The sequence below is a fragment of the Cryptomeria japonica genome, chromosome 11, assembly GCF_030272615.1.
Source record: "Cryptomeria japonica chromosome 11, Sugi_1.0, whole genome shotgun sequence".
In the NCBI taxonomy this organism is placed as follows: Eukaryota; Viridiplantae; Streptophyta; class Pinopsida; order Cupressales; family Cupressaceae; genus Cryptomeria; species Cryptomeria japonica.
Window position 1 is genome coordinate 291785626 of NC_081415.1, and position 13528 is coordinate 291799153.

At 36.4% G+C, this 13528-nt stretch overlaps 1 protein-coding gene across 3 annotated transcripts; it reads right to left on the reverse strand.

Annotated features, from left to right (window-relative positions):
- Positions 1 to 444: 444 nt before the first annotated feature.
- Positions 445 to 8853, reverse strand: LOC131061440 (uncharacterized). 3 transcript variants are annotated; one of them, XM_057995166.1, is made up of 4 exons: positions 8601 to 8853; positions 3572 to 4005; positions 3234 to 3461; positions 445 to 2067 (listed from the first exon to the last, which is right to left on the reverse strand). In XM_057995166.1, exon 4 carries the CDS (start codon positions 2007 to 2009, stop codon positions 1071 to 1073), a length of 939 nt encoding a protein of 312 aa, XP_057851149.1. In that variant the 5' UTR covers positions 2010 to 2067; positions 3234 to 3461; positions 3572 to 4005; positions 8601 to 8853; the 3' UTR covers positions 445 to 1070. The 3 variants fall into 3 exon arrangements, with proteins under 3 accessions (XP_057851149.1, XP_057851277.1, XP_057851225.1); XM_057995294.1 differs by having other exon boundaries at positions 3559 to 4005; XM_057995242.1 differs by having other exon boundaries at positions 3234 to 4005.
- Positions 8854 to 13528: the final 4675 nt, after the last annotated feature.

Genomic DNA, 13528 nt, shown 5'->3' on the forward strand with positions numbered 1-13528 from the left:
TATCAATGAGAAGCAAAGTTAAAAACAAATATGGTAAGCACCTTGGCATCCAGCTCTCTGAGTTATAATGTAAGGTAAGAAATTCTGACAATGTGCTCAACCTAAGAGTCTGCAGCCTCTCCACCAGTCTACCCCAAATAAGGTGGCCTCCAGTGAAGCAGGATTTATTTTGTTAGCAGCTCCTTCTAGGGCATCCTCGCTTTGGTGTTTGGCCAGATACACTTACACTAATTTGACTAATGGAGACCCCAGGAGTAGCATCATTGACAGATTTAAACCAATTCACAATAATCTTTCTAGGGCATCCACGCTTTGGCGTTTGTGCAGCTACTTTTGCACTAATTTGGCTAGCAGAAGCACCAGAAGTGGCATTGTCCACAGTTTTACACCAATTCACAAGGTTCTTTCTAGGGCGTCCTTGCTTTGGTGTGTGGACATGTACACTTCCACTAACTTGACTAGTGGAGGCCCCAAAAGTGGCATCATTGACAGCTCTGGACCAATTCACAGAATTCCTTCTAGGGTGTCTTCGCTTTGGTGTTTTTCCAACTACACTTGCACTAATTTGACCAGTGGAGATACCAAGAGTGGCATCATCTACAGCTTTAAGCCAATTTGCTGAAAATGCAATGGGTTTAATACTCAATTCTAGCTGCCAAAAACAAAAGGAAAATGTAAATGAAACACCTACAGGTGTCATATAGCTTTTGTGCTTAAGGATAATGAAAGTGCTTCAAAGAATGTGCTCAAATCTATTTAAGGAAAAGATTCACACAATTAATTTTACAAAGGCACAGTGCCATGTCATAATGATCTTCAATCACAAAAAAGTAATCTCATCTGTTCTGACTTCCAATAGAGAATGCTTGACCTTAGCAATACTTGATGCCTACTCGAGATATTTATGCCAATATTTCCTGTACAATGGATTCTACCATGGACCATCAAGAAGACCATACAATTGATCCTCCATATATAGAATATAGGCAACAATGTCTGGAAAATGACCATCACCATTCTTTGTGGGAGAAAAAACGACTACCCCTCGTAGAGCCTTTGCTGCAACATTCTCAGAAGCCATATGTAATATATGCAACCACTAGGATTACTTGTAGAAGATTTACGAAAAAGGCACCATCCACATTTTTCTTTCTGCACTTCATTATATTTTTTGGTAAAACATGGCCAGGAAAATTGTGCAGTTGCCTTAAAAAATGCTTCATTTGTTCTCTGATTTTCCTTTGTTCTGTGATTGCAGTCAATAGAGACCTTTTTGAAGATCGTTGTACACTATTTTCCTTATCAGCAATATCAACTGCTAAATTTGCAGCAGTTGACACAACCACATCCCCTAAAACGTATTGATTTTCATAAGCATTTACTTGAAAAGCCACTTGTCTCTTAAGAGGGCTATCAACCAAAACCATTTGACCAGGTGCACACACGGTGCAAATCTCAGACTGTTCAACTTGTTGCTTCACCTGGAAAGTTGCATTGTTGGCATCCGCTTCAATTAGTTGTTGACCCTGAACTAAACAGTTTTTTATAAACTCAACACTACAAGGGGCATTGGAACAAATAATCTGTTGCTGATTGTTTTTCTCTGATACTTGTGCATCAACATTCAATGATGTTTCAAAAGAACTTTCAGAACTTACTATTAGAGCATCACCATTACTTTGATATGCATCCATCATTTCAACATCTTCTTTGCCTCCTGCAACAAAGTTCTCAACAGGTCTTCCTTTTAAAAAAGAATAATTCTTGAGGATAGCATTCTTTTGGGAAGTTACAGAAAGAATTAAAGGTGCACTCTCTTGTTCCTGGTGTACAAGAGAATGTGATACAAATATGATGGATGATTCTGAAGTGCACTTCTCAAAAAAATTATCTGCTTTGTCAAGGGATGCTTTACTCATTGTCCTACTTTTATCCCAGGATTGTATCATTGCATTATGTATAGTGCCATATAACGGATTTGATGAATCTAATATATTTAGAACCTTCATAGAATCATATTTGTTGTAATAATAGTAGGTAGTAACTGGATCTGTAGCAGAATCAGCCCTGCCACAATTATACATTTATCCAATAAGTATTGTTCTGAAAAAATTGACCTGTCACTCTACTACTCTAGATTTTTCCATTGCTGTTAGAGAATACAAATAATCAACTCCAAACATGTTGTTTACATTATTAAAGTGAACAAAGCATCCAACCTCATACCCAAACTAACACAGAAATATCTGCTTAGTCAAACTGAAACTAGGTATATATGATACAAGTAATTAAATGTTGAGCTTTGTGTGCTCTAGAGTATTGTTTACATTCAAAGATTCCTTTGAAACCCAAAAGACTACAAAAAAGGTGTTAAAAAGATGTTTTAGAACCCAATAAAGTGAAACACAAATAACAGGCATTTCCAAAACAAGCTCTAGGAAAATAAGCAACTAGTTAAGAACTAAAACATGACTTTGATACAACAAAAGCCGAAGAATGCCATAATAATCTTATCCGATGACAACAACAAGCATTGAAGTAGATCAGTAAAATAATCAATTAGTCAGGAACTAAAACTGAACTTTGATGCAACAAAAGCCAGAGAATACCACAATATCTTTATCGGATGGGAACAATGAGCATTGACGCAAATCTGGCTTGGCTCAATGGAGATATGAAGAACATATACCTTGATTAAAAAAAATCCCAACTAAAAGGGAAGGAGCAAGAACAATAAATGATTGAACATAACTTGTAGTCATCAAAAAAATGTTAACAAGACCTTAATAATGGGACTTGAGCAAGAATGTTTCATCTTAGCCAGTTAAAGAGCATGAATAGCATGTAGAACATATACCAGGATAAAAGAAAAAAAAATCCCAACTAAAAGGGAAGGACCAAGAACAATAAATGATTGAAAATAACTTTCAGTCATAAAAAAAACATTAACAAGACCTTAATAATGGGACTTGAGCAAGAATGTTTCATCTTAGCCAATTAAAGAGCATGAATAGCATGTCTAAATGCATCTTAGTCCATCGAAGTGTGACAATAATGTGTTTTGAGCCAGTGTACACACTACACCTTGAACCTTGAAATGTAACCAGTCTAACTCATACATTGAGCAAAAAAGTCATGAAGCTGAATTCAGTGTTTCATGCAATAGAAGAGGGCCAATATAACCATTTCATTATGTTGTCTCACAAGCCGAGTTATTGGAACTTTTAACTTACACTAGAAAGTAACCACAAATAGAGAAGTATATTCGCCCGTGTGGATCGATTCCCAGAAACTCAGCTCCTTGCAAGCCCTTCAATACCGCAAATCCTCTGGGGGCTTTTTTGACTAAACACTCCGGGCAATACCAATCTCCTTCAAGTAAAGAATTTTATGAGACCCCAACACACCTAGAATGGTATGCAACAGGACAACCATCACCACATATCAAAACCCCATCCATCCTGCAGAGACAACATTCATCACTGTTCAAATTTTCTACAACATTTCCCTCAGATCTTGCTATTTCACAATTTTTATTCTAGATGTGACCTGAATTACCCTGAAATTTTACCATGCTCATTGCATAACTTGTAGTAGCACATGTTCGTGGATTTGATATCGAGCTTTCCTAATCATTTGTTTTTGTTAGAATCTAATATCACACTTGCTTTAGAACAATGTTTGAGTATCCTCCTCCTCCCCCTCCTAGGCTTCTTTTCAACTGCACTAGCCGAAGCACTGATCAAGTTATCCTCTCCATCAATCTCCACATCTCCTAGATGGGTACTGATCTCTGGCCTTATTTCTTCAGTTTGCATCACTTCATTACAGAGAAACTCTTAAACTGTTAGCTTCATGGACACTGATGTAGTGTAGTACTCTCTATCGCAAAGCTTCAGGCAACCAAGTTTCTGGTCAGAAATTTTACTGAAACCTTGACTTATCAGCTATTCAACCAAATAAACAGGCCATGTTATGCTGTCTAGGAGATTCCAATCTGCGTGCCTACACAACAAGAACACATAAAAGTAAACTGTCAGTGTTTATTGATTATTTAAAGTTGAAAGTTGAAGCCTTAGATCATAGCAATCAAATTTTCTGTCAAGAAAATACAGAGACAGAGAAAAGGTAAATCTCATCTCAAAATTCACCTTAATTTCAAGATTATGGCAAGAAAGCAGCATAATTGCAGTGTCAAATGCCAAGACAGTCAAGGTCGAAAACAGTACGAGAAAAAAGGTTGATGTAAAGCAAACTGATAGGCCTACATAAAGGCAAATGCCAGATACTAACATCCTCGAGTTAATATAGAGACATATATGGTATCAGATAAGGATACGGAAAATCTAAAAGGACCCCCTAATATAGATACAATTAGATTTGGTAATTATGAAAATTCAAAATATACCTATGTTCAACTGTTTATACATCTAAAAACATAGAACACAAAATATTTATTTATATGCAGTTTTGTTCTTATATTATTTTTGTGATATCACACTGATATCTTTAGTTGTGTTTGTGTGTGTGTGTGTCTGTCTCAGTGAACAAATATTTGTTTATGTGGGTGTACATTCAATTATTTATACATTTAACCTTTAAAGCCATAGAACATAAAAAAAATTATTTAGATATATTTTTCTTTTTTAAGTTTTATTTTAAAATATTTATTTCTTAAATCGTATTGGTGTGTTCATTTGTCTATGTGTGCATCGCATGTGTTTGTATATCTATGATGTGCATGCACAAACATTATTTAATTTTTTCACGGAATTTTAAAGGTTTTTTCATAACCTTAAACCAGATACAGCACTGGATGATGCACCACTCTAACCAAACATATCACATATGCCTCAAATATGGACTCATATATGGATACATCTGGATTACAGTGTCTGGCAACTCTGTGTCATATCCATTGTGGAAAAGATGGCAGCAGACCTACCTGGGGCTGGTATTAACCGGTAGCCTGCCCAAATCATAAAACAGATATATTTTGTTTGATATTGTGGAAACGGATTTAAATCTCCATTAAACCTTGTGAATCATTGACATTATGTATACCAGACAGAGAGATGCAAGCATAATAAATAAAGAGAAATAATATTAATTCCAATAGGTGACATAAAGTAGGTCAATGGAACTTGAACACATCAATATATAAGCGAAAGTTCTAGGAAGAGAAAATGCTATAGACGCCCCAAAAGAGGAAGAGACAAAAACAAAAGTACAATACAGTTGTAGACCACTAAAGCAGAATCACTGGCAAAGTTGGCCAAAAAAGGAAAAAAACAAATACTAGACTTTCCATAGGCCTCTTCATGTAAATCTTCTCTGATCAATTTGAACTTAGGTAGATAAAATAGATAAAATAATGGCAATAGATCAAATAGCTAATACAATAGTCCATCGAGATAAAGAATGAATTTTGATCCAATTCAGATAATGTAACAAGATGTCAAAATGTGCTGAACTTTGTAATTAGGCAACCCAGGAAACTTCAGCATGGAAGATGAAAGACCAAGAGACATGAGTATAAAATTTCACTAGCAAATTTAGTTTGAAGAACAAAAATCAAATAACTAAACTTCTCATAGGCTTACTAAGAGGCAAGTACCTGATATTGTAAATCTACCAAGGGCATGTTCCTTGAAAAACCAAGCTACCAAAAACTCAAAAGCACGCACAATCTTGACATTTGGCAAGCAGTTGTTTAAAAAAGAAAATTAGAGTTAATGCAGTTTTAATAGCCTCATTTGATATTTGAAACTTGCCACTTGTAATTAAATAGTAAATATAGAAGTGACTGAAAGCTGATTGAAGGTCATTCACATGAGTTTAGAAAATCCAAAGAATTCGCTTGATTTAGTCTCATTGTTAATCAGTTTTATTATAATGATTAAAACCTTGTGACTTGAACTGCACATAACTAGATTTCAGAGATCAAGTCCTGAAGAGTGTTAAGAAATTCCACAGCAAGAATTCCGCGGAGGTCCTGCATTTGAAACTCTTTTGTTGCAATGCATTAAAGTATTGGATTGGAACAGAAGAGGAAAAGGCAATTAGCATGCGATTATAGCCTATGCAAGAAGTAAAACTCAGATCTGCTGTGTATGGAGATGGTGCATGATATAAAAAATTCAAACACTTTGTCACTTGTACGGCACAGTAAATAGAACTCACAACGTGACAGATTTCTGGGCAAACTCTATTTTTCTCAAACTAATCTATACTAGTACTTGCACCAAAACAAGGTGCAATGGTTCTAAGCTGAATTTCAGCTTTTTACTCTCCTTCCAACATAAGCCTGTGTTCTAAAGTTACAAAATTAAAAAATCATCATTATTTCTATCTATAATCTTTAATGAAAATTTTGAAAGTGAAATTTACCTTTATTCTTTCCACGCAATGAAACAAAACTGATCACTCAGATCATTATTCTACAATTTCTAATATTAAAAACGGTTCTTTAAGTATTCTAAAATAGACTTTAAAGACAAATTAATTTAAAAATATAAAACATCTACATAAATGCAAATAAATATATAGACTGGCTGATTATTATTAAATTCTAAAAGTTTTACAAACTAATCCCTCAATCTTTATATTTCGTTGTTTTGGAGTAATAGGTACTGCAGTTGACAAGTCTGAAATGTGTTTGGTGTTTGGAAGAGTCCCATTCAGAGATATGCAGTATTTTTTATCAAGGTGAGATTGAATACAGCAGCCCAAAGCTCAGCTGTAATTGTTTTGATGATCTTGTAATACCAAATTTCGATTATAGAGATGAGAGTACCAGAAGCAACAACCAAACTTACTCATCAAATCCTATTCCAGTGTAAAGAGGAACTTGTAGGTCATGCTAGTCAAAGGGTTGGCCATCTTTCAATCTCAAGGCAGCAAAATGTATTAGTTACTAAATGAAAATGAAAAAAAATAAGCCCACTGGTTACTTGAACTCATTAAGGAATTTCGAATAAGGGGGGAGCGTTTCTGTAAGAATCGTTCAGTATTAAGTATTACTAATTCAAAGACATCTTATGGAGTACATAATTTGATTGCCAATTAGGAAAATTCAAATCCAGAAGTACATAATTTGATTGCCAATTAGGAAAATTTAAATCCAGAAGTAACCCTTTGCAGTTAATAATAGATACAACATTACATACCATAGATGATGCAAAATTGGCAAATAATATATTGAATGCTGATGGTAGCATTGCTATCACCAATACTGGCTTAGACACAGATAAAAAGAGGATAGAAAAAAAAAGGTGCTTGATGCAAGCCATTTATCATGTGTAATGAAACAAGAAGCAACTAGATGCTTCTTAAAATAGCAGGAAGTAATGCAACATAGAACACTGGCTTCCTTATAGTTTCAGTAAAGTACAGGAAAGTAGTGATGGCAAAGCAGCAAAGGAAGACATACGTGCACATGCTAACAATGTTGGCGGTACTTCTGGCCCATCACATAATTCAAATGATCCTTAAATTCGTCAATTGAAAAAAACATTCAAACCTCTAGCTAAAGAGGTTGAGCTGAAGGACTATTTCAATAATATACGTAGGAAATGGGCATCTAATATGAAGAGGCAAAAAATTGTAAATACCATAGACTGCCAAAGGATTTCATAAAGGTTGAAAACTTTAATTTGTTTGAAAAAAATATGGGAAGTTCATAATCGAATGTCGTAAATAAACGAGGTTAGGGAGTTGTCCCATATCAAAAATAAAAATTGGAATGAGTAGAATTGCTCGCATTTGAGATGATTAAGAATTCTTATAAGGTCCCATTCTTTAGCATGCAGAACAAATTGCTTCTCATGCAATTATTTCTTCGTTGAATTTATCTCCCATTAACAAACCTACCTTCTTGGTTGGAAATAATGCTTGGATGTCAAGATTGAAACAGGCTATAATCTTAGTAATTTTATAAGAAAAATTATAGAGAGAAATGGACATTAACCTGTCAAATCTGCAAGCACAAATCCCCCTTTTCTCCAATTAGGTTACACATGATATATGAATAATCAATAACTCATTGTTGCTTGTTATTCAATGAAAAAAACAACACTAAAAAATGGTGAAAGAAAGAGGATGTGAAAACCAAACTTTCAGGTTGAATTTCACAAATCCAAACAATGTGTGACTTTTTTGGAAGTAGCAAAGAAAGAATTCTCCTCTTCCAAACAAGAGTTCACAAACCCAAAAGACTGCTAGAAATTTAATGCAACTGTGGCAGAATTTGTAAGCATAAGATTCTCCCAATCAAGCCTCAAAAAATCTAAATCTAGGCCATGAATATGCCAAACACAAAACTCTAGAAGGCCATATCATCACCATTAAATATGCTCAATGCTATATAAAATTATATTTAAAAAAAATTGATGTATGAAAATAACGAACAAAATGTAGAGAGAAAGAATGATTGAACAAACAAAATGGAAACATATGACAAGTATAAATGGATGATGATTTTTCATTGCCATCATATTAAAATTGTTATATATGAAGTAAAAAGCCTTTTTAATTATCATATTAAAAAATATGCAGCTACAGCTGAACTACAGTTCTGCTAATTTTGATTTTTTACATACATAAATTATGATTTCGCCTATGTCACAAGCTCTCTAGCTTCCAAAACTACGAGAAAGGATTAATAAACTATGTAAACTGCCCCCCTCCGATAAGTTAGTTATGGGTGGGAGGAATAAACCCCGTCAAACTCTTCCGAGAAGCGCACGGGTCAGACAATGATCAAGAGAGTATAATGGTTTGTTGGGGTGGGTTTTAATGTTTGATACTACTATCTCTCCAGAAGGGCAAAGTTTACAGCAAAAATATTACGAAACCCTACAAAACTATTATGATGGGCAAAGTTTACAATAAAAATAGAGCAAAAATATTACGAAACCCTATCTTTGATATAATAAAAAATCTGAGAAACCCTACAAGAGAAGATTTTTTTTGAAAATGAGACAAAAATTACCTAGGGGAAGAGCACCAGTAGCTGTCATAGCTAACTTCGTGCACCCACAGATCTTAAAGGGTACATTGGATTTTGATTTTTTTTTTTAGTTGTCTTCGTATGTGACTTAACTGCTTATAGCTATTGATCTGGCTTCTAGGTAGTAACGATGATTGATAAGGACTCTTACCATATTTATCATTCTACTTATGCTCGGATTTTGGTTAACACTGATGTTTCTAAAGGGCTCCCAACTGAGATTGAGATTGAATCTTCTTTGGGATCTTGGGTCCAACCGCTCGACTTTGAGGGTATTCCCTTCAGATGTCAAAATTGCTTCCAGATTGGGCATGTTGTTGCATGGTGTGAATCAGATGAAAAGAAAAAAAGATCTATTTCTTGGTGGAAGGGTGCCTCTTCTGAACACTACTTTTGTTCAAAAGAAAAGCTTCTCCCAGGTGGTTGTGCAGGTTCCTCAGGCCGATGGTATTGCGCCTTTGGTTGTTGCCCCTGGTTCAAGCGTTGCTTCGCCTCTGGTGTGTGTGGATGCTTGTGGTGGCATCCCGACTGATCATTTGAAGGATGCTGGATCTTCTTCTTTGGTGGATGACCTTCCCGCCTCCCAGATTGCTGCTGGATCTTTGTTCGATTCTCAGATTTCTGTTGTCCCTGCCTCTCCAAATGCTACCTCTGTTCCTCTTGGTGGTGGGAGGTCCTCTATTCTAGACCCGTCTTCTTGGCAAAGGTATGCTGCTAGGGTTGAGGAGGGATGGATTACCGTTAAAAGTAATAAATCTAAATTGTCTCAGTCCTCTTTTGATATGACCTTTTGATCCCACAAGGGTAGGTCAAATTCCTAATCCGTCCTGGTTGGGTTGGGGCTGCTGGTTTTTGCAGCTCGTTGGTTCTTGTTGGGGGCCCTTCTTGTGCTGTCCCCCATCTTTTGTTTGGTTGAGCCGAGTCTCATTTGTGTTCTGTTTCTTTGGGTGGACTTTCAGGCTTATCTTTCGGTTCGGGTTTCAGGGCCTTCCAAAACCTATTTTGTACACTGTTTTTGGTTCCTTCAAAACTTGTTTTCCCTTATTCAAAAATGATGCACATTGTGGAATCAGTTATGCGCACAAAGGTCAAAAAGTATACATTTCAAAGTGTCGCCTAATACCTAATTAAAGATGTTCCAGTAACCGTCAACTCAAAATCGCTAGTACTTGTTGACAAATGTCCCAATAGTGGTGCACAAATGTTCCAATAATGGTGCACAAATGGGCCAATTATGAACAAAAAATTCAAAAAATGAACGGCTATTCGTACAAAACAAATTTATTAATGGTGTTTTCACTATGATGGCTATTGGGGGGTCAACATGACAATAAGGTGATGGTTATTGGAACTATGTTATCTATTGGTGCTCTTCCCCTAGATTTGAATGAAGGCGATTGAGTGGTGGCTGTGAAGAAGTGGATATGTTGCCCAAATTAGACAGTGGAGACCCATGGATCAACAAATGCAATTTTATTATCACGATCCATACACAATGTCCAAAAATTATTTAGCATATACTTGTTTCAGATATCTGTACACAAAATAGATGTAATACCCAATTTTCAAGAAGATATGCAATTTCACTTCCCGACATTGTCTATTGAAAAATCCAAGTCTCTTTTGTCTTAATTTTTAATTTAAGACAATTAAAATGGTTTTAATTTTCAATTAAAAGAATAATATAAGTGTTTAAACAAAATATTGGTTTCATCTTAAAAACAACTGTTCTTTTATGTAGTAGTGAGAGAAAATGAATAAAACAAACAACAACAACAAAAAATTATTATAGATGTTGAGGAAAAATCAACTCTACAGCTCCCAAGGATCACCTGCATGCAAACCTGTCGTAGAAGGAGAGAAGCAAAAACAAAGCTATGGAGGCCAAAATTCAATGATCCAGAAAAGAGGAGTCATATTGATTGTGCAAGAATAATGCAATATAATTACTTAAATTACAAAGAGAGAATCCTTATAAAGGGATACTAGAAACCCTAAAGAATTATAAGATGCCTAAGTTTAGCTTAAGCATAGAGTATAATAGACTAATAATTAAATAAATAATTATTAGCCACAACATGATAACTCTAACACCCCCCCTTAAGATGAACTTAGGGAGTAGCTAAAAACAACTAAGCACTAAAAAATGCATGTAAACAAAATGCATGAAAGTAACAATTGGTCCCAACAACTAGGCCTGATGAGGTACCCAAGTACAAAAGATCTCTCACAACTGGAGAAAAGAAGAAAACCTCATGGGAAAAACTCCTCTCCTAAAGAGAAATACAAGTGAAGGACTGAAGAAGCCTCCAAACAAGAGAATGCCCTAGAAAAAAGGAACAAAGGAGGAATATGAAGAACACCACTGAAGCATGAAGTTGCAAACACTGTTGAAGAATAACTATCAATCTAAAGAACCTCCAATGAAATAGAAGATGATCAGGTAGAGAAGACTGCAATCTGCATGAGTGCCCTCAAATAACACTATTCAAATCAAATGGCAAACAAAGGCAAACAACTAAACTCGAATATACAAATAGCAAAAACAACAAAGTCTAAAGAGCTGATCAATCGAAGATGGAAGGTTGCCTCCAAAAATAGGAATGAAAGAGTGTCCATATGGTAAATGATCCATCTCACCGAAATGCATAGGTAACCAGCCACTGCATTCGCCTAGTACATAGGAACAAATACTGAATACATAGCTCACTCCGATGAACGAAGGAAGCATTAGAACCAACAACCAACAAGAGAAACCCCCCCATAATACTGACAAGGGAGGGGTGACAAGTACACTAAAACTGAATGCCAATAAAAACCACATGACGAAGAACCAGGAACATCGAGAGTGCAACAAAAAGTACAAACACATATAAAGGCTAGTGTCGTGGAAGGAACACTCACTTGACACACATCATGAGGCTAATGTCGTGGAAGGAACACTCATGTGACAAAGGTAGATGACAAACAAATACAAATATCAAACCCCCCCATGACACTTTATAATGGAGTGTGAGTACAATAAGGCACAAGATGTGCAAGATCCCAAGCATGTAAAGCATAGTGGCACTTTATCTTAGTGTGTTTGCAAAAAGGAAAATGTTTACAAAATGATGTATACAGTGCTCAAAGAAGACAAAAGGCTAGAAATACATAAATAATAGCCAAAGATGAGTCATCCCGCACAAAGAAAAGGATCCCAGGAGCCGAAACATCCAAGATATTTACCAGAGTGCATAAATGAAAAACGCTGAATAAAATGTACTTGGAGAAGAATCTGGAAAGAAGACCCATACCACTGGAAAGTGCACTGAACCAACTTTCCAACGATATCTCATGTGCCAAAAATGGAGTCTGGATGCTCAAGATATGCCTCCCGGAGTGCAAAAATGAACATCTGGCTTTGACGTAAAAAAAAGACATCAAAAGAGAAAAAGTAGAAGATCAAACCTCCAAACCTGAAGAGAGATAAGAGAGATCTTTCCAATGCCTATTCATTTGCCAAAATCCGACTCTGTTTGCCCAAGTTATGGCAAAAAAATGACCCCCTATCAAAAAGCATGCAAAGAAGTGCCAGGAGTGGTGACAAGGTGGAGGTGGTAGGTGGGCCAGGTTGAGCGACGGCAGAGGTGGCAGGTGGGCTAGGCTAAGCGGCAACGGAGGTGGCACTGTGGGAGGCTCTGCTATGTCGGCAACCATTGACGACGACGGGACCGCAAGCGGTTTACCTCTGTGATTACTGCTCGCTGTAGCGGTTTAAGAACTGTCGGCGGTAGCTGCTGTCTGCGACGGTCAATAAACCGCTGGCGGCAGTTGCTACAATGGTTGCAAAGAGAAGCAAAGAGATCCAGGAAAAAATGTGCGAGCATGTGAAGGGAAACAATCACTGCGAAATGCATATAGAGTTGCACTCGCCATTCCTCCATATATAGCATTGCCCATGAAATCCACCGCTAAAGCTTTTGTAGAATATCACCGTATTAAAAATCAAAAAAGAAAATGTGACAGGTTCTTGGAGTGATGAAGCTTCAGGAAACCCTAGGACAACACTCCTAGAGGAAGCTCACAGTTCTGGACGAAAACCCAGGACTTTACCTATCAAATCCACCACAGGGCACGACAACACTACATGAATCATTTCCAGAATTCACTACTGAACTTATCCACGGGTTTTGGAAATTAATACAGGAGGCCTTTGATAGATATGAGGGTTTTTTTTAAAGGAGATATTCATTTGATTGGGTTGTTTACTCATGGAGAACATGGCAAGATTGGTGTCGAACTGCAATATTATTATTTTGCCATAGAAATCTGGAGACATATTTGGGACTCGTTGCATACCAACTGAGGGATTGCATACACAAACAGTGTTGCAGCGATGCGGAGGTTATTTCCATTGAAAATGATCACTGCAAAGCACAGTAATAAATTTCTCATCCAGAACAGCCATACCAGGGTTTTGTGGGGAGAGCAAACTGTTCGTCTTTGTTTACCCTAGTAAAAACAGAGATAAGACTG

What these genes read in the sequence shown, in the direction of transcription:
- LOC131061440 (XM_057995166.1), bottom strand. Translation starts at nt 2,009, where the DNA reads ATGAAGGTTCTAAATATATTAGATTCATCAAATCCGTTATATGGCACT.